Source organism: Chelonoidis abingdonii, chromosome 10 (assembly GCF_003597395.2).
Source record: "Chelonoidis abingdonii isolate Lonesome George chromosome 10, CheloAbing_2.0, whole genome shotgun sequence".
NCBI lineage: Eukaryota > Metazoa > Chordata > Testudines > Testudinidae > Chelonoidis > Chelonoidis abingdonii.
In genome coordinates, this window is record NC_133778.1 from 17,793,502 (window position 1) to 17,815,649 (window position 22,148).

At 39.0% G+C, this 22,148-nt stretch overlaps 1 protein-coding gene across 2 annotated transcripts in view; it reads right to left on the reverse strand.

Annotated features, from left to right (window-relative positions):
• The window catches only part of PARD3B (par-3 family cell polarity regulator beta), a 725,193-nt gene that overhangs the window by 57,123 nt on the left and 645,922 nt on the right, over positions 1–22,148 (reverse strand). For both annotated transcript variants that reach the window (XM_075069989.1, XM_075069988.1), the window contains exon 21: positions 18,322–18,457. In XM_075069989.1, the coding sequence (XP_074926090.1) occupies positions 18,322–18,457 (136 nt within the window). The remainder of the gene's footprint in view (positions 1–18,321; positions 18,458–22,148) is intronic.

The following is a 22,148-nucleotide window of genomic DNA, read 5'->3' on the forward strand; positions in this document are numbered from 1 at the left end:
TTTAATCAGATAATGTCACAGTAAACTATGGCCCTGCCAACTATGATAGCTGTATGGTACTTTAGCTGAAGACTTGTAAGAAGAAAAAATGATAGGCTGGTTGCAAATAATTTCCCAGATCTGACAATTCTTCCAAAGAAAACTGCCTCCAAACCAAAAATTATGTGAATATGCACATATAGATTAAACCCAGTGAACAATATCTTAGAGCTGCAGAGGGCCTGTGCTGGAATGACAAGGCATGAGTTGTCATGTGCCAGTGAGTGTTGTCATGAACTGACTGTTAATTGGGTATCTGGAAATACTTTCTCAGATTTACCTATAAATAATTGGTGGTACCAAAAAAAGAGTATAGCCACAAGCAGACAAGTGCTCTCCTTCATGCTGAGAATGGTTTGCAAATGGTAGTCTCACTTCTTTTGCTCAGGAAGGGTTTCATTTCATTCCTCCTTATCCATACTTGACTTGCCTTGTGGTCTGTTATCTGAATCCAACATAAGTTTAGGGCTAGGAAATCTACTTAGCCAGGAACTATTTGGGCTATGCCGTTCGATACGGGGGTCAGTAAGCATTCCTGGTGCTGGCTGGCTATTTTTTGTACACAAACAAACCTCTAAAAATCTATATATTGACACAGGGAGTCCATTAAATGTCTCAGTGCGGAGACTGTCTGTGTGTTTGTACACTGCCTAACATGAAGTGGTCCTGGGCTATGATTGGGATCCCAAGGTGCTACCACAATATAAATAATAATAATTATCTTCCCATAACTCCCACGCTCCCTTTTTTGGGAGACCTCACTCTGGATGGCATTCTGCTTCTCTTTTGGGTTCTACCTTGCCTATCTGATAGGTCATGAATTCCCTGGTGAGCTACCGGAGTTCCCTGCTATGTCCTTTCAGTCTGTGGTTTGTTAGAACGGAGTTATAATCCAACAGAGTTATAATCCAGTGTAACATAAATCTTATGCTGACTGAAAACTTCAGTTTCCACTGAACTTACACCAGAGAGGGCACTAATATAAAGCCACTACTTGGTATGGGGTAGGACAGGCATTTGTAGGACACACATGTCATAAGTAGATAGGTAAGGTAAGGGTTAAGTTTCTTTTACCTGGAAAGGGTAACCAAACACCTGACCAGAGGACCAATCAGAGAACTGGATTGTTTAAAGTCAGGAGCGGGAATTTGTATACTCGGGGTCTTTGTTGTTTTCTCGGCTATGAGTAAACAAGTTTTCTTCTAACTCCATCTTATCTCAAATATTCTACCAAAAGTCTGTGAGTACAAAGGGAAACAAAGTAATTCGGCTATGAGGAGCTTTGTGTTGTATTTACAGATGTGGATTGCTGGGTCTTTGTTGCTTCCTCGGCTGTGAGGGACAAGCTATCTTGCTAATTCCAATCTTCTTCTCATTCTACTAAAAGGCAGTGAGTACAAAACGGAAACAAAGTAAAATCGGCTATGATATGCTTTGCTTTGTACTTACTGTGTGTGATTGCTGGTCTATTTAAATTGGCTATTTTTTAAATCAGACTGGGTTGTTCATATTTTCTTAAGTAGGAGCCTGTATTAATTTTTATGCAAGTTATTATTCTGTATTTTCTCTTTTTCTATATAAAGCTTTCTTTTTCAAAACTTGTGGAAGTTCTTTTTCTAGTAAGGCAGAGAAATTGAAACCTCTGTATCAGGTATCTGTCCCCCTCACGGGAAGGCAGGAACGGGGAAAGGCAAAGCCAAGCTGTTGGTATTTTGCATCTCAATTGTCCTGAGGGGAAAGAACGCTTATCTCTTGGGAAGCAGAGAAACAGGTTATCTGGAGGTCCCCCCAGGGGAGGGTTGGGGACACCAGAGAGAGGAAAGGGGGGTCAGGCCCTATCAATTCCTGACCTGGTGGCAGCCTATCAGATCTAAGCTGGAGATTAAGCTTAGAGGACTTCATGCTAGTACCTTATATTTGAACTCTAAGGTTCAAATCGAGGATTAATACTACGACAACACAGGACACAATAATAATAATTATACTCACCTAGCTCACAAGGATGAGGTGAGACTTAATGGGTGGAACCCAGTGCATGACTCCTTAGACTTTCAATGAGACTTGTGCTCCTAAATCAGTTGACGTTTTTTGAAAAGTCCACCCAATATCTACCCAGCACCCTAAGATCTTTGGACAGGAGGCTGAAAATAAGCATAGCATGCTATATGCTTTGCTGCTTAGTACATTTCTTGTGATTATCTGTTACAGGGCTTGCTCCAGATGTTTGTCTGACCTCCCTTCTCAAAGCTCTGCTTTTGTCTGTGAGCACTTCTAATCACATAGGTTGCCATTCAGCATGTGAAAAAGAGCCATGGTAAGAGGAATTTGCTCTTTGACCTGCAGATCTCCCCTCTGCTGAGACACACTTGGTTTTTGTTTTCTATTGGGTGAAAACTGAGAAACTGAAGGAGGTAAAAATGAATTTGTCCCCATCTTCCTCTTAATGTTTTGTGCAAATGTCAGAATTCAAAACTCAACATTTTTACCTTCAGCATTTTAACCAGTCGCACAGCTCCAGCAACTGGACATTTTAAAAAACAGCCATTTGACTTGATACATATTTCTTTTCTAGTCAAAGTGGAAGAAAGGGTGTTATACAGGGAGATGGATTTGCTGAACTCAGGGAGTTGGCCTGGGTGGTCAAACAGGTCTTTTTCACCCCTGGGTTCTACGATACCCTTATTACTACGTCTTTCAAGACCATCATCCATCTCTGTTTAATTTTTAAATCAAAAGGCAAACATTTAAATTTAAAAATTCTAACTGTGTCCCTAGTTCAAAAGAATATTTCGGATGTTTTCCTTACAAACAGAAAAAAAGATGTATTTTGGTTTCCTGGTTTTGCAATGAAAGTTGAAACAGTGATTTTACGTTATTATAACGCTCATCATTTCTCCCTCTAATTTGGATGGTTTTTAATAAAGCTCCATTGATTTCACTGAAAGAAATCCCTCCTGGCAAAAACAGAACACACACGCTGATTGCTAAATATGCAGCAATTATCATATTCAGCAGCACACTTTAATATCTTATTTATAGATGTATCTATCTATAATTTGCTTTAATTAAGTTGCATCGATTTTAATGACAGAAGCAGTCTTCAAAGAAGGGGCGAGCGTTATATGATCCCATCAACACTGCTCTGTCATTGTTTGGACGTAGGATAGCACCTTCAATACTTCTCCATCGTATACTCTTTTCGTTTTCAAGTGGCTGTGATGGCAAACCCAAATGACCTTCAGTGGAAAACCTCAGAATCGCCTCTATTTGACTGAGATCACTTTGACTTCCCTAGTACATGCTAAACCTAAATACAGGATAGTTTTGGAGAATGAAGAAGGAATCAATGTTTTCATGTGCTCATGGAACTGCATTATGGCTTCTGAAGAATTTCTTGCATTTGTTTCTATTTTAGATTAAATTTGGGATAATTTTATATTTATGTTTTAAATTATTATATGATACCCTGAATATCTTATGTTGGGCGGGGAGGCAACTGATTCTTACCCTTAGCATCTCCTTGACAGCTCAGAATGATGAGCAAATATTTTGGGGACCTGATCCAACAAATGGCCCTGTGTGGGTTGACCTCTGTGTCTGTCTGCACAGAGTCCCAGGTGCAGCGTCAAATCCTCACTTATTTTTAAATTAATGCTCTGTGAGCTCAGGTGCTGAGCATTCTGGACCTGATCCAGCAAAGTACTTAAGCATGTGCTTAACTTTAAGCACACTGATAGTCCCACTGATTTTAGTGGTACTACTCACATGCTTAACAAGTTAGGTGTGTGTTTACATGCTGAATCTGGGCCAGAGTAATTAGCACTCTGCAGGATCAAAGACTCAGGGTAATACCTCCTTTGCCCCTCCTACTATTTTGTGATAATATTTGTCATCATTTTAATAGCATCAAATTCCTCTTGGAAGAATCCTGAGAACTGAGATACACCTGCATCTCTCCTCAGGCTCACTTCCTTTTTCAGTGAATATATATAATTAAAGCAGGAACCATACGTGTTTTCGCACACACTTAATCACCATTCTAAGAGTGGAGAATCCTGTGTCCCTATGTCCAAATTAATTCACAGATGCTATGCTGATTACCCTTGTTGATGATCTGTCTCAAACATTTTTAGGACAGCAAGTAATATACTGGAATGTCTTTAAAACGTTACCTCTCATGAAGTTAATATATCACCCACTCTTAGTGTGTATATATTTTTCACACAGGGTGAAAAATAAGCACTAGTTTTCTAAATCACTGCATTTCAGAATACATCAACATTAATTTTGTAAGAATTATTCATTTTAAAGAATTATCCATGTTAAAATGCAAGGTCATGATCTCAAAGGAAGATCTTCAAGGCAGCTATGCTAGCACATTTTCAGTTTCTGGTCATCATTTTTCATTCACTGATTATTGCTATAAACGTTGATTAATAGTTATGTTCATGCTGCTAGAATGCATTTCCCTTGGGTGAAGAAAACATTCTTGTATAAAGAAAAAAGATAATAATCACACCATCCTTTCTCTTTCCTATAAAAAATGCACAGAGACAAGCACATCAGAGTTACTGATGATCTTGGTTTCCCTGGTTAGTGGTTTTGAACAGTTTTGCTTAAAAGATCAGCCAAAGCAGTCAGAACATTAATTTGACAATCAGCTTGCAAGACAATTAAGCGTTTCTTAATCTCATGAGCCCTCTTCTTTTGGAAAACAAACAAACAAACAAAAAGAGATATAAACAATAGGGCTTAGATAGTGCTGTTGCTGATATACCATGATTTTCTTTGTCAGTATCCCTCTTCCTTATCCTCAAACCAGCAGGAAACTTCAATGACAACTGTGCATCAAACTTGAAACTAGTAGGGCTGATTAACTTAGTATTTATTTTTTCTCCTGAGTAAGGCCCTACCTCTTACTCATTGAGGTGAACTTGTGACTTAGATTTAGATACAGAGAAAAATTCTTTATAAAGACAATAGACTGAGGGACTACAAACGCAGATGGGAACTTTAAAAGGGAAACAGGTTGTTCCCATATAGTGGTTGTGTTTAAAAACACGGCCACTGCCACAGCTAAATAGAAAACATGATCTCATCATTTCCCGTATCCCCTATAACTAAGTATAGAGAATTCAGCAAAGGGGGAGGTGAAGTTATCTAAGGCAAAACTAAAAAAGGGTTTTGAGCATAGTCTCTCTGAGTGGATATTCTGTTTTCTGAACCTCTGCTCAATAATCCCCTAGTCCCAGATCCTTGAGGGCTATCAGTTTCCTTTGCCCATGCTAAATTAGATCATTTCCTGGCCCGTGATTTTCTCCCTGGGTGGCTTTTCTTTCCATTAATCCTATAATGTGTTTTTGTTAATTCTACCTCTTAATTGTCTTTAATGAACACCAGATTGGTGATCCTCACTCGTAATACTTACTACTCATGGTTAAAATAGAGAAGCAGAGACCCTTCAACTAATAATAGAAGAACATTAACACTGCCCCCCACCTCTACCTCGGTAGAGAGGTTTATTTCATATCTGCATTGTTTCTTCCTCAGACAGTAGGTGTATTTCAATAACTTTAACATGGAACCAGATCAATTCACATAGTCTCATCCCAAACCTCTAAGAGGAGGAGCCATTTAACTTATGATTAACTTTTTTTGAGGGGAGGTTGGGGGGTGGGGAGCAGCACAGGCCATCTCCCTTTTAAGTATTTTACAAAATGCTGTGAGCCAGTTCTTCCCATCTCGTCAAAAATCTACCTTAAATCCAACTCTTTGTGTTAGCCCAGGGGTCGGTAGCCTTTCAGAAGTGCTATGCCGAGTCTTCATTTATTCACTCTAATTTAAGGTTTCGCGTGCCGGTAATACATTTTAACGTTTTTAGAAGGTCTCTCTCTCTAAGTCTATAATATATAACTAAACTATTGTTGTATGTAAAGTAAATAAGGTTTTTAAAATGCTTAAGAAGTTTTATTTAAAATTAAATTAAAACGCAGAGCCCCCTGGACCGGTGGCCAGGACCCGGGCAGCGTGAGTGCCTCTGAAACTCAGCTTGCATGCCGCCTTTGGTACGCGTGCCATAGGTTGCCTACCCCTGTGTGAGCCTATGATTGAGACTAATCCCCTTTTCGCTCCTCCCCATCTTGCATTCTTTGCTTTTCCCTTCACTGTAATTAGTTTACAAGACTACTTATCCACGATTACCGCTTTTAAATGACAGTCTTCTTTTCTTTTACTCCAGTTCATCATCTTGCATCATTTTGACTTGCTATCTGTGTACCCAGTTCTGTAAGGCATTTTCTCATTATGTTATCTCTTAATATAAAGCATTTTGAAATACTTTGTATGAGAGACACTGTATGGAGTAAATTGAATTGAATTTTTTTTCCCTCAAAGTCAGGGGCTTTCAGCATCTTTCTTCAGCTACGTCAGCAGAGTTCTCAGGACCCAATGCCAATATGCAATGGCTACTCTTTGCTGCGCATGCACAATCATTTAACTTTACTAGGGAAAATGAGATTGTAATGTCAGAACCTGGGGAGCAAACAGGAGAGCATCTCAAGATTTATATTCATTATGGTGATGGCAGACTAAAGTCTCCAGTCCAGCTTTTGTAGCATTTAATGATCAGAATCTGACTCTGATATACTGCCATATCTGCCTGCATCTGGTGTTGATGCTGGATGCGGGGGTGGTGTGTGCGCGTTGGAGAGGAAGGGAAATAGCAGGGCATGAACAAAATTGCAGAGCAAGTGGTGGAAATAGACAGTGAAAGCTTCCTACAGTTAGGCAGACTCACAGGGGAGAGAAAGGCTTTCATTGTCTATAAAATCTTGCCTTGCTGGAGATCCTCAAGAGTAGAAGGGGTAGCCTAGAGGCAGTAAATCTCTCACTTGTATTATTACATTCTAAACACTTAGCTACTGTACCAACCAGTGCACTACCTCAGGGAAGAAAAGGAGATGGGGTGGGAAAACCAGAACAAAGAAAAAAAAGCAAGCAAGCTAGCAGATCAAAGTGGAAAACAAACCCCCTCCACAATCCCGCCCCCCCCAAACAGCTCATGTTAAAGAAAACAGCAAAGTTATCATCAAGTTGTTAAAATTTAACCCCAATTTCATCTGTTGTGATTTAACAGCACACTGGAACAACCTTCTTAGAATTTCAATGGTTAGTCTGTATCACGGGGTATTAAACCCACCTTAATCCTGTTAAACACAGATATAACTAAAGGGAGTCTCTCTCTTGCAATGGCATTATGACAAAAGCTCTCCACACTGCCAATTCAATGTCTAAAAAAAAAAAAAATCCCTGGATTAATACTGAGCAAACTGCATCAGCATGAGCAGGTTTCAAGAGCAATTGCTTTCCATATGCTCTGGCATCAGGTTCTTTTGGATCCTGTGGTACCAGTCTGCAAATGCTACAGACATTGTTTCTCAGGCTTGCAACTGCTGTTGGGTGGTGACCTTCCTTGCTTGCTGATACCAGCTGAGCAGTTGGTATAATTTCTCTGTAATCTGGTACTGTCTGTTGTTTGCTGGTACCAGATGGATACCAGATGGGGTATTGTGGGCAATGCCTTCCCTGTGTTCCAGTCCCAAATTCACTGCTGAGAGGGTCAGTCTTGTCAGTTAGTTGACTCCTAATGGCACTTCAAAGCAGTACTCTAAAAAAATCTCAACATCTGTTCCTTACTCCTAATGACCCTAAAAAAATGTTATAGTCATACTTTCCTTTACCCAAGAGTTACACTACATCTGCAGGAAAATACAACTTTCCAGTAGCTTGCAGACATCAAACTCACTCCTGGCTAATGGCAGCTCCAGAAGCTACCACCTCAACTACTATGGTCAGGACTGAATGTGAACTATAATCAGTATGTTCTTTTTCTGTGATAGTGCCACAATACAGAATTTCAGAGATACAGCAGTATTTTTAGTGGCAAAATGGAATAACAAGAAAACAACAACTTTAAGTGCCTTTGAACAGTATCAGGGATACCTTAATATTGAGCACAAAGCATGGAGAGAAGAAAAAAGAGAGAAAGCAGTGGAAAAGACCTGTTATAAGTATTAATTTTTAATTTGGGTCTTTCAGGTTGTTGACCTGATTGTCAAACTGGAGACAGAAGTAAAAAGGTCAGTTCACGGTTTTGAATGCTGCATACCACAGTTACTTCCAATGCCATTTTGTAAGATTTTTTTCTAAGTTTACTTAAGAAAATACAGTTGCACTTAGTTAAATTATCTATACACTCAGCACTAGAATGATGTCTGATGGAAAATATAGCTGACATCAAAGCATATTCCCCACCCCCCAATTTGCTTCATAGAGAAGTTATGATAAACAGGTTATGTGTTCCCCAAGGTTACCATGGAAACTCTTTCTTTCCAGGCCATCACTTACAAAGGTAAAATTTGCATTAAAATATGATGGAATTTGATTTTTTTTTGTTAGACTCAAGTGGGGTCATGCTACCATACAGTATAGCTATTATTTCAAACTCGGGAACATATGTTGAAGGGAGAGATCTATTAATCCCTGTAAGCACCTGGGTGACCAATTACAGTTTAATTGCTATCTTGACAGGTATCTCCCTGGCAAATTAACGGAAAATACTTTGAAAATTAGCTTCTAATGCAAATAGAAATGTTAATATGGATCTGCTAGTTAGTAGCCACCAAACAGCACTTTATTAATTCCCTGTGTAATCATTCCCCAGGAAAGGCAGAATTTAGATTGTCAAAACTTCTGTTCTGCTGATGTAGGCACCGTCATGTATTTTGAATGATACATGTGTCCCATTTTTTTTGGAAAACATGTTGTGAAATTACTGTGCCTTAAATGCAATTCAAGTAGAGATATATTAAATAGAAGCAAGAGTGTGGGATGTCTGCAGGGGTCAGGCTCTGCTTACGTTGTTTTGAATGACCTAATCCCAAAGGCCTCCATGTCCCAAAGTAACTACTCTCACATTAATTACATATACATATACAGTACTTTCAATAACCTACAAGGGGGGCACATCTAATAGTCTGCAGAATATATGATTAAATTGATCACAATAATGCGACGTATAATAATTATGACAATCATTACTTTTGCCACAGCAAATATAAACGTTTAAGAGTAGAACAATGTACTCACGATCAGAACTGGACTGCACAGAATGTCAGCAGAAATCCTGGAATAGCCTCTCTTTTACACAGTCACACACGTGACTAGCAGATACTGGTAGTATTAATACAGAATTTAATACACCTCTACCCCGATATAACATGAATTTGGATATAACGCGGTAAAGCAGTGCTCTGGGGAGGACAGGGCTATGCACTCCAGTGGGGGGAGGGATAGCTGAGTGGTTTGAGCATTAGCCAGCAAAACTCAGGGTTGTGAGTTCAATCCTTGAGGGCGCCACTTAAGGGTTTGGGGCAAAATCAGTACTTGGTCCTGCTAGTGAAGGCAGGGGATTGCACTTGATGACCTTTCACAGTCCCTTCTAGCTCTATGTGATAGGTATATATATCAATCAAAGCAAGTTCAATAATAACATAGTAAGATTTTTTGGCTCCTGAGGACAGCGTTATATCAGGGTAGAGGTGTATACTGGTGGTAACACATCTGTGGTGACCTAGCACTTCAGGGTTAACAGATTATGCACCATGATCACCTGGGCCTTAGTGGAAGTGGTAGGGACAGAACCCATATCCTTCTGCTCCAAAAAGCATTCAAACCTCTACCACTTGATTTAAAGAAGAATTTCATTAGCTACTGCCAGTATGGGACAGACAACATGCAACTCAGCAGTAATGAGTCCATGCAGTGGCTATGAGACATACACATTAGCTAGACCATTATTTACATCACTACAACAGAAAAAGGTAACTAAACATAAACTGTGCCAAACAAATAAATGGCTGATCGCAAGTACCATAAAAAGACAAAAACCAGCTTAACAAGGTTCATCCCTCAGATCAGTTTACATTGAACAAGTGTCTTATCATGACTCAGACAGAGTCCTTTTTTGTACTGGTAAATTTCTAAGCACAGAGACTTACAAAAATCCGATTTACTAAAGTATAAATGCACATTAAAAAAAAGATTTTAAAGTTAGAAATGCAAACACAAAAAGCATTAACTAAGAATTTTTGCAGAGCTCCTTAACACAGCACATTCACTAGATGGAATGCTTTTTAATTAGATGTTTGCAGTGTTGTGGTTGTCATGTTGGACTCAGGCTATGAGAGACAAAGTAGGTCAGGTAATGCCTTTTATAGGACTGGTGAAAGAGACAAACTTTTGAGCTTCACAGAGCTCTGTGGGGACCCGAAGAAGAGCTCTCTGGAGCTCAAAAGTTTGTCCCTTTCATCAACAGAAGTTGGTCCAATAAAAGATATTACCCAACCCACCTTGTCTCTCTTTTCATTACATCACATTTTTAGCATTAAGGGGTCAGTGCTCCTTTCTCCAAGCTCCCACTGACAATTAGAGTTGGTCACAAAAATGTGGACTGAAAATTGAAAAAGAGAATAGGTCTTGGACAAAAGAGCCAAAGTCATGTAATACATCAGCCTGACCTGGTAAATGGAGTTTTCTTCTATTTTTTGTACTGTATTTTAATGCTGTATTGCTATTAGATTAGCATCTGCACTTCAGACCTTACACTAGGAACTAATAAAGTTATCCACCCAATCTCTCGGTGTCTGAGTCACTGACTTTATTTTTCATTCTAAATAATTATAACAATGTCGCCTGTTTGCTCAGAAAAATCAAGCCTCTATATATTCATAGATAATTGCTTATGCACAACATCCAGCGATACATTCTAATTACTTTTCACATCTTTACTGTGAAGAAATCTTGAACTCTCCAGTGTTCTCAACTGCCTGACAACAACATACCCATGCTACATTCAAAGCTCAGTGCTACTGGACTTGTGGCTATGATGTAATTTAATAAGCAGATCTGCTAATGCATTTTGCAGTGAGCATTTCCTTCAGAGAAACTTCAAGGAAATACTTTAAGGGAAACTTGAAGGAAATATATCTTACAGCTTATGCCAGGGTTTTTTTAATTTGTAAAGGGGGGGGGTGCACTCAGAGGCTTGCTATGTGAAAGGGGTCACCAGTACAAAAGTTTGAGAACCACTGGCTTATGCCATAACATTAAAAAAAACCAAACCACACCACAAAAAACAAAACTACATCAAAAAACCCACAACCTCACAACTATATAGATATATCATAAAAAGGTCAGTCCAAAAAATTAATGTTTTGGAAAATATACTTTAAAATGTCTTCAATAGTCACATATTTAACTATAGCTATGTTATTTTTACAAATGAGAGATCTGTACTTTGGTACACTCTCAATGAAATTGTTACTCTGCATGACCCAACTCATTTTGGCCTCTACTTTATTCCATGAGTTCTGTATAAATCACTGTGGGCTGCTGCACTGAGGTTATTCTGGAAGCTGCCTTCAATTACCTTAAATGGAGAAAGTTTTGAAAGTCCATACTCAAAATGCCTATTGATTTCAGGAAGGTTTCCTAACCAAGGACTGCAGGGATATGGACCAACATTCTCCTTCTCATTCTACAGTAGCTAGGTAATTTTTGGGATCTTCTGTAAGCTATTTTAGGGAACTTGACAGATTGGTATCCAATAAAAATGAAGACATACAATATAGAGAGATTTCTATATAACACTGCAAAAGTAAGGAGCCAAAAATGTCAATTTATTTTAAAATACACTAGATATATAATATTAAAAATAAAACCTTTTGCACCTCCTTCCATATGGGGATCTGATTTTGGTCTATCGGACCCCAACCCAACAAAGTACTCAAGCACCTGAGTAATCCCACTGATTTCATGTGCTTAAAGTGAAGTGCTCTGCTGACCAAGGCCCCATTCCAGAAGTCAGAAAAATCCCTTACTAGTGCCTGAGGAAGAGGGAGGTCAGTTTTTACTTTTTGTAATCTGTAGTCAGACTACTTTTCTGTAGTCAGAGTTGTGAGCAGCTGTATTTGTTCCTATGGTATGTGGGGCATTGACTTGCTGGAGGTCAGGAATTGAGCTGTCATGCAGAAATACATTTCTGCAGGGGAAAGGAAAGGTTCAAAGAGAAATACTAGCTCTGACAACTTCTCATGAAGGCTCAGTGTTAAAACTCCAATCCTCTTTCACTTTCCCCATGATTCACGCTCTCACATATGAGGCCAGCCTGAGATCTGGCATATTTATGAGTGTGTGCACACATGCTCGTGTATGGAGTGATTCTTAGAAAAGCCAGCAGGTGGCTAGAAAATTGGAAAAGCTGGACTAGAGATGGTTTGCCAAAAAAGGAAATAATTCTCAAAAAGCCAGCTACCTTACCACTCAGATAAACCACATTGCCCCACTAGCAAACACAAACCCACAAATAAATACACGTAGGTCCAAGCTTTTAAAGGGCCATTTTTGTATGCAGAAAACTGTGCACCACATTAGATGCAAATGCCTGTTTGAGCACACAAGTGGCAATAATTGCTCTCACCTCCCATGGCATAATCACTTATTCAGTGACTCCACTGATCATCTAAATCACCAATTAGATGTTTGTTTCTGATGTCCCTTAAATGTTTCAGCTAAGTGAGTTAGTTTGCATTCAAAAATTATAAAATAAAACCTCTGGGGTTCTTTATAATACATCAACACATGTGGCAGCAGCTGTCACGTTTTTTGTGATATTGTGCTCAAATTCTCAGTTTGAGAGAGACGAGATGATCATTCACTAACTGCACGAGATGTGACCACTGCAGCATGTTTAATATATAAAGTTCTCCTGAGTGTGCTGGGAGCTGTTTAAAGATGACTTCATCCATATATATGAGAAGCATTGTTGATGTATCAAAGTAGTAGTTTTTTACAGCAGTAAGCAAAGGAAAGAAACAGGATATTATTTGCTTCTGTTTATTTAAATCATTTACTTGGAGATGTAACAGAGAAGTTTTAATATTTGCTCTCCTCAGATACCAACTTCTACATTTAAATATTGTGAAAAGCAACATCTTGATTTTCAGAATAAACGACACTACGTATTTTTGGAATTCAACCTAACTTTTAAGGCATGCATGCTACCCAGTGGAGTTTATTAAGATGGTATGTAATAGTATTCCTTCCCTTGGTAAAGAGAAGAGAGTACTTTGACAATGTTAGCTAAGAGACATCAGCATTTCAGATTCTGTTCTAGTTTAGATATTTTGTGCCTAATCCGACCTTGGCATAAGTAAGAGTGACAAGAAGTTTATGGAGTCACTCAAGCTTACCAATAAAACGGGCAGATTTGGGTCTCTTTGAGTCTCCTTTCTGGAACAGTTTATTTTTCACATGAGGTTTGGCTAAGATTTCACCATGACAATCCTCCCACATCCCAAAAAAAACAGAATTTCATTGCTTAGTCAGAGCAGTTGACATTGTTTCAGAATTATCCCAATCCAAACTCTTTGCAGGTCAGACAGAATAGATGCATAGGCCAAAGGAGAGTTCTTGATGGGTAAAAACACATTTTAATAGGAGGTTTTAATCTTCATTAGTCCTATGATGCTTTTTTAACAGCACAAATATTTCTGAATGCTAGTTTTCAAAGTTGCTCTACTCTAAACGAGTTTACTTTTCCCCTAAAAAGAATTAAATGTATTCAACTGAGTAGTCATCAGCAGCTTTTCAGAAAATCTGGAATTCATAGGAATTCTCCTATGGTTTCCCTTAGTACATAAAATTGTCATTTCTCCCATTGCACTAGAAGACAGGAATGTTATTATTCTAGAAGTTGGAATTTTGGTTTTTAACCATGATCCAACACAAACGTTTGTGGTTTTTCGGAACCTAACTTGCTTTAAACTCAACATCCTGAAGCTGGAATTAATTGCTCATTAAAACACAAAGAGCTCCTTTTTCACTCTAAAGTAAGTATAGAACCTTTTGACACATTATGGAAAAATAACGCAGTTCTCAACCTTCCTTTTCTCTGTTTTATTTTTAGGTATGGACCTTTGCCAGATACACAATAAACTGCTTGGCCTTTAACACAAAAGGGTATGATTCTTCTTTTTGTAACCTTAATTGGGAACTGACAAAATTCACTACACTACAAATTTGCTTCAATCAAAACCTGTTGACAGATAATATATTAAGGCCTAGCGCACAGATCTGAGTGGAGATCAGATAGCTGAAGAAAGATTTATAAGTTGACAAAAAATGAAAGGAAAAAAATCCTAATTTGCAAATGAGGAATAAAAAGTTGTAAGATCTGCTGTATACAAGGTATCCTATAGGATATTGTTAGGCTGCTGCAGTTACCTACAGGTGAAGAAGCACACTCAATTTGTAATGAATTACACACAGTCCCTGGAAGAACATGAACAAAATAAGGCTGTGAGAAGAATGTAATGTCACAGTGAAGACAGGACTGAGGTTTTAAGTAACAGGATTGGTATGAAATCTGTGAAACAATCCAAGTAAATCCACAGATAGGCTTTTTATTCTGGGTTTTTTAAACTCTCTCTCTCTCTCTCCCCCTCCCTCCGTCCCCCACACACACTTTATTGCCTTGATTGACCATTTGTTTCCCCCCCTTATTTTTTTGTTTTGTTTTCTTGTTTCAGTGAAGCAATGGGAAGGACAGCACCCATAAAATGCACCTGCTGTAATTCCCTCCAATTCCTAAAGTGACTGTCCTAAGTTCCTATGGCCCATCTCTAACAAAGTTCTCTTAGGATTTGATCAACAGCTCACTTTAAGTCAATGGAACTCCCTAATGGGCTTTGATCAGGCTCTTAAAGCAATATTTTTGTGAAAACGTGCATTATTTAACTGGTGGGCTATTAAGACGTATACATACGTGCACGCACGCGCTCACTGACATGGGAACCAATACGCTCCACTAATACACCCACACGGTTACCAGTGGACTTCAGTTTTTAAAATGAAAATAAAACAGCCATTTTTTTTCTGGAAAGTATTTATACTTTATAATCAACATTTCTCTTTACTTAACTGGCCCTAAAGAAATAAAGATGTTTCACTTTAAGCCATCTAACCCTTGTGAATCTGGCTTATCATTTTCCCCCAGAGTAATGAAGCTGGAGAGAGGGAGAGAGAGAGAGAGTCTAAAGAATATGAAAACAGACAACCACCCAAAAAAAACAGAGTAACTGGAAATAACTTTGAAGTTTTATGCTAGATAGCACAAACCGTGCCATATAAACGTATCTCTTTACTTAGACATACTAAACTGAATTATCCACCTGTTCCTTAGAAGAAGAAAACCCAGGCTGAGAGGGAGGGAGAGCAGAAAAAAGAGCAAGGGAGCAAAAATATATACAACAACAAACGAGAAAAACAGAGGAGAATTGAAAAAAAACATGGACGTGGGGGGAGGAATGAAGAGCGACTAGCAAGCTTATTTAAAATGAATTTTTGACCTTATTTTTAAAACATTTATGGATCCCAATTGCCTGTCATGAGATTATGTTCCCTTACAATGCTGGCTTTTCAGTTGGCGCTGCACTTTAACTTGATTTATCCCATTTTTAAAAAAGCAGATTGTTAGAAATACCCTTTCCACCAGAAATTCTGTCCCATTATAGTGTCAGCTAAAGGCCACTTGTCAATGTCAGCTTTATAAGACAGAAATGTGCGGCGTGAGCTCTCAGGCTTATTTTTTTGGAGGTCAAGCCCTAACGTCCATCTCTGAACCTCCTGCTTCGCTGTGGATAGTGTCTTCTTAAATTATCTTATGTTATTTTCTAATTTATCTGAATGTTTCATTAGATAGTGTACAGTAATTACAGCAGCTGCTGTACATTAGCAAGACATCTTAAAGGAGAGCTGGCTTAGGTATCATGCTGATTGACAAAAGCATAGTATTAAACTTATCTAGTATTAAAAATACATCAGGAGGCCGCTTCTCTTCTCCAGCTGTGAGAAGAAAAGCCCATAAAGCCCATAACAGCAGGATTTCCTCCTGCTCAGCTGCCTGCTGCCTCTTTAGGGGAGAGATCTGACAAAGTGGAGACTAAAGTAAGTTTTTCTTTATTTACACTGATGGAATTAGTCATCAGATTGTCTTTTCACTGGCAAACAGAGGTTGAGGAAATCGGCTGTTGCTCAGTCTGTGTTACCATAATGCTGCCAGAGGTCAGTGTTAATACTAGCAGTGTAAGGGCCCAAATCAGAGGGCGTCTCTTGAACTACCAACCAGTGTGAGGAGAAATGGAGCAGTGGCCACTATTTTTCCTGGTCCAGAATATGGTGCAATACCAAACTGGGGATGGAGAGATTGTGGCAGGCAGGAGATTTCGCTCTTGTATCTTCCCAGTTGTTGGTACTTTTTAGAGAAGGTCAGGAACTCAAGGCCTTTGAAACTGTACAAGTGACTTTGACTGGTGGAACTATTTAGGTGTTGCAACAAACTTCAGCCACCAAGGTTAAGTTAGCGTTTAGAGCAGACACTATATAGCAGGTCTTCCTCTCAACAAAAACAGTTAAAAATTCATGCCTTAGAAAGAGGAACAGAAACTATCTTGATGCCTCTAATATTAATCAATCTAAGACTGAGCGCTTTAAAGCTCTCTCGAGTTCTTTGATTAAGGACATCTTGCCTCACAGGAAAAAGGAAGCTTTGGAAATCAGTAATCTTTGGACATTATATTTAATAGAAAAGGCTTAAAAGGGATTATCTATAAGGGACCTTTGTGAATCTTTGGAAATTATATTGAACCATAAATCTGAACCTCTTTGGAGGGGTAATAAAGCCTTATCAGTTTCAGATAAGAAGTGGAAATCCTTAGTCTGCTTTAGGTGCATCATTGGCCAGGTCTGGAGTAACTGCCAAGACGCTGATTATTTCTTTAGCCTCTGTCTTGGACAGATAGATATATTTTATTTAGATTATAAATTTGGGTTGTAAAAAGATTTTTTTAAACCAAGAATGGAAATTTAACAGATTCCCAAATTTGGTTCACAACCTTCAAGCCTACGGAACAAAGTTAATTGCTCTAAGGGATCTTGCTGGGAATGATATTTCTGAAATTACCTCAGAAAAATGACGACTCTGTATAATTTCACACAGAAGTAATATACACTTGTGATTGTGATAAAGCCATATTTTGTTTTTTAGAAACACAAAGCACAGTAACTGAAGATTTCAATTTTTCATTCAAACTGATAGTATGGCAAGTTTGGGGAATACTGGAGACATTGATGATGTTAGTACTTATAAAAATTCAGTTATACTTGGGTTCTAATATGTTTTAAATTATTACATTTTTTAAAATAAAGTTTGAATTTAGTTTAAATTGCACCATGTCATGCAGCATGACAGAGAGTTGCATGTCTGAACATTGATTGGCCTTATTTATTTTTAGAGACCGAGCCAACCCTGAAATTCTTGTCCAGGCAGAACTCAGATTGCTGCAGGACCCCATAATGGTCTCCTATGATATGAAGATATTCCATATATTTAAGGCATCGGAGGAGTGAGGAGCACTGGATTCTTTTGCTGGCTCTATCCCACACTGACACGGTATGCCCTTGGGACAGTCACAGCACTTTGTTCCCTAGCTGTAATATGGGAAAAACGGAATTTTCCTACTAGACAGTTGTGTTATTAGACTTAATTCAATCCTATTGGTAAAGCACTTAGAGAGCCTCTGAGAGAAGGCTCCATAAAAGGGCAAGGTATTAATTTTTTCACTTAAAACGCGGAACAAGGGGAGGCAAGGGAAGCGTTTGGCCTGGACTGTTAATGGCCCTAGCACAGGTGTGCAAGGGAAGGTGTAAGCAACCTTGCCCCCCACACTTGGGTCTCCTCATTCCTATGCAGCAACTAGGCACAATTTGAGTCAGTGTTCTCCTGATCCCCACTTCACCTCAAAGGGTAACAGCTTGATGAGCAGAGGGACTGTACTGCATCCTGCTAAGAGACCTAGTGCCACCTTGTGTGGCTCAATGTTTTGGAAGGAATCATGCTGGCTGGGACCACCTGCAACAAGTTGCCCTGGGGATGGTGCATATCTAGGCCAATGCTTACGTCTAACAGCGGGTGGACATGACAACATTGGAAATGACTCGTAGAGTTTAAATTATAGAAATGATTTGTTTGATGGGCTGAAGTTAAACCCAAATAGTCATATTAAACTGATACAGAGACACAGTATCTGGAAAACAAAAACAAACCAGCCAATGTCTTCTGCAAGCTTTCCATACTTCGAAAAGATTTGCTGGATAGCAACCTACCCAGTGCTGATCATAATCAGATGACCATGTTCTCATCTCATCATCCTCATAGAAAGCTAAACCGTCTCGCCTGGCCTGATGGTATTCCTTCCGTAGCTTCTGGATACGGTCTGCATTCCCACCAGCTGGACAGCCACTGGAAAATAAAATAATAAATTACATACGTACACTCCCGACCAGCCACATAATGCTGATACCAATGTGATAAACCCTGACCTTCTCACTTGTACACTGCACAGTCATTCCTATGAACAATGACAAATGGCTACCATACTTAAATAAATAATAATAATCATCTGCCAGAGAACTATTTACTTTGTCACTCTAAATAGGGAATTTTCCCTGAAACTGCATTTGACTGAGGTAAGTAGCATTCAGACCCAGAGCAGCTTTCTGGTCTGATATTTCATGAGCTATCAGGGCTAGGAACAAAAAGTTCTATACTATAAAAAAGGCAGGAATCCCATTCTCAGTTACAGAAAGAACTAAGGTTCCAGCCCTGAGAAAGGGGAGGGGGGGGAGTCAAACTATAAAATGGGGACATTAATACATATGGAAGAGTAGCATCTGGTACTTTTAAATGTTTGTAAAATGTATTCGGCCTTAACACTGCAAAGACTTAACACATATGCTGAACTTTATGCACTGAGAATAGTCGCAATCAAGTCAATGGAGCGACTGACAGAGCATGAGTTTAGCACAGGCATAAGTCTTTGTAGGATTAGGGCTGAATACATTTGACAAACATTTAAAATGATCAGATACTACTTTCCCATATATAATAATGTCACTATTTTATAGCTTGACTTCCCGCCCCCCTCATTTCCCAGGGTTGGAACATGAGAAGCACTGTCTACATAGCTATTTTTGAAGCACTAGCGCAAGACCTGCTAGTCCGAGTCTATGGAACTCTTCTAAAACAGTTTTTCTGTAACGTATCATATGACAAATGCAGATGACGTGGCAGAATAAAGGTTTTATTGGCACTTATTTGAGACGCGTGTCTAATGGCTTTGCAGTAATACAGTCACCCCAAACTCATACGAACAAAACGTTAATATTAAGGCACATATCATATATTCTCTTATCCTGCAACCTTAACTCTTCCATTTTGTGTGTATGCAAAACAATAAAGATGCTAATCACATAAGCACATGGACCATGCATAGGTGTGCCAGGGCACAGTGTAAGGAATCTTCACCCTCGATACATGCTAAAGACTGTATTTGGCACCTTTTCTTTAGGAAATTACAGAGTCAACCCAAATTCACCTGCAGGTTTCAGCAATAAGATTCAACAGGGAAATATAAGCTAAAGATGCTTTTGAAAGAAGAATTACTCTTTAATAAAGGCAGACTTCAGCAATGTGCCCTATTTTATCCATAACATATAAACAATAAGCATAGCTTTTGAGGGTGAAAGAATCCTGATTTTTCTCTCTAGCAACACATTTAAAGAGAATCTTGCTTTTTAAGGCCCAAGTCCCCCTCTTTATATTGGGAGAGAACTTAGAGCTGTGCCACTGTAACATAAAACAGTATCACTCACTCTGGAGTAATGTGAGATGAATATGATGCCTTCTCCAATGCTCATGCAACAGTTCTGAATTTCAACTTGGCTCCTGACAATTATGTGAATATATGAACCACATTCAAACTCACCAGATGAATTCAATCAGTGCTGTGCAAATATCGCATACATAATCTATTAGTTTACCCCAAAGAAACTGAAGCATTGAATTCAGACAGAATGAAGTCATCAGTAATAAAAAAAAGAAACCGATAAGGCAATATTAAAAAAATCCACAATTTTCCGACATTTGCAGGGAAGATCATATGTTGCCTGTAAACCATTCTCCCATCTGCCTATAAATACATAATTAAAAAATATGGGTTTGATCAGATAGCAGTTCTCAAGTAGGAGAACAGTAGAAGAATACTAATTCAAATGCTCAGAATGCATGTCTGCTTATGCTGAAAAGAAGCCTGACCTTACAGAAGAAATATAAAAACAATATCCCAATCAAAGTCAATTTATATTAAATAAACCCATTAGAAATACTCATTTAGGCTTCTGAGCGCAGAAGACAGAACCATTGCAAGAGCCCAACATACAGTGTGGTGCTCACACCCTGAAAGAGCTAAAAATGACCACAGACTTTGCCACTTACACAATTTAGTGCCTAGCTAATTTCATTGATTTAGCTTCTCACACAGTAAGCTCTTCACACAGTCACACAGTACACCTGATCAAACACATTCACACACAAAAATTAAGACGGCTACAGAGTTGTCACCTGTCAAGAAAAGATTTCAAGTGAACCACCCATTCTATACAAAGCCAGAAGACTCTGTAGCAGATTTCAGAATGATTTTAATGAATTTAATGCGATTGACTCAGAAGTGGCTGAGGTTGGCATGAATCACAGAATCATTGAAATGTAGGCCTAGAAGGAGTCCCCCTGCACTGAGGCAGAATCAACTAAGCCCAGGCCCATCCCGGACAAGCTCTTCTTAAATACCTCCAAGGATGGGGCTTCCACAACCTCCCTTGGAAGCTTATTCCAGACTTAACTGCTTGAAAGCTTTTTCTAATATCTAACCTAGATCTCCCTTGCCACAGATTAAGCCCATTACTTCTTGTCCTACCTTCAGTGGAAATGGAGAACAATTGATCTCTGTCCACTTTATAACCATCCTTAATATTTTGAAGACTCTAATTAGCTTCCCCCACAGTCATCTTTGCTTAGAATTTGAATGGGGATATGTTAAGGTGTGTGTGTGTGTTTAGAAAGGTTGATAGGTTGCTTAAGACTAAACATGCCCAGTATAAAACCTTTCCTTGTAGGTCAGGCTTCCTAACCTTTTAACATTTTTGTTGGTCTCCTCTGGACTCTCTCCAATTTGCCCACATTTTTTCTAAAGTGTGGTGCCCAAAACTGACCACAGTACTCCAGATGAGGCCTTCCCACGGTCGAGCAGAGCAGGACAATTACCGCTGATGTCTTACATACACACATCCCAGGATGATATTAGCCTTTTTCACAACTGCATCACATTGCTGCCTCTCATTCAATTCCTGATCCATTATAACCCCCAGATCCTTTTCAGCAGTACTACCACCTAGCCAGTTATTCCCCATGTTGTAGTTGTGCATTTGACTTTCCTCTCCTAGTACTTGGGTTATTTGGACTTTTGTTACCCTGGAAGAGCACTGTGACAGTCACCCAGCTGGAGAGTTGAGGAGAGTCAGTAAACTCTGGCCACAGCTCTTAGGGGAGGGTGCTAGAAAGAGGATCTGCACCCCAAGAGTGTGCCTAGAGCCTCCAAGATAGGGACAGTGCGTGGACTCTGTTCAGATTCCAGAGCCCTAAGACACCTGGGGATTTAGTGGCTGGACCCCCTCACAGCAGTCTGAGTGGCCAAGAGGGGGCGCTCGACTAGATTTGAGTCTCTGCACACTGCAAAATTACAAACAAATGTAGCACATAAGGACTCAGCTGAATCATTTAAAGACATACACATATCTTTCTAAAAGGCAATGAACGTTTGGTTTCTATTTGGTTTCCTAAATGCATTAATATTGCAAAGCTTTTCTTTTCGGCCACTTACCTCAGGAGCTCATTTTCCCCAGTTGACTGGCAGCCTATAAGCAACTTGTGGTTACATTTTTAATTTTTTTTTTCAACAATTATGAAAAATGAATACTTGCTGAAGTTATCATTCACAAATGAATAAAATACAAAACGAATCTCATGTTGATTCAAAAGAATGGGCTGAATCTTCCATTCACTACCTATTATAACACAAAACTAATTATATCATAGC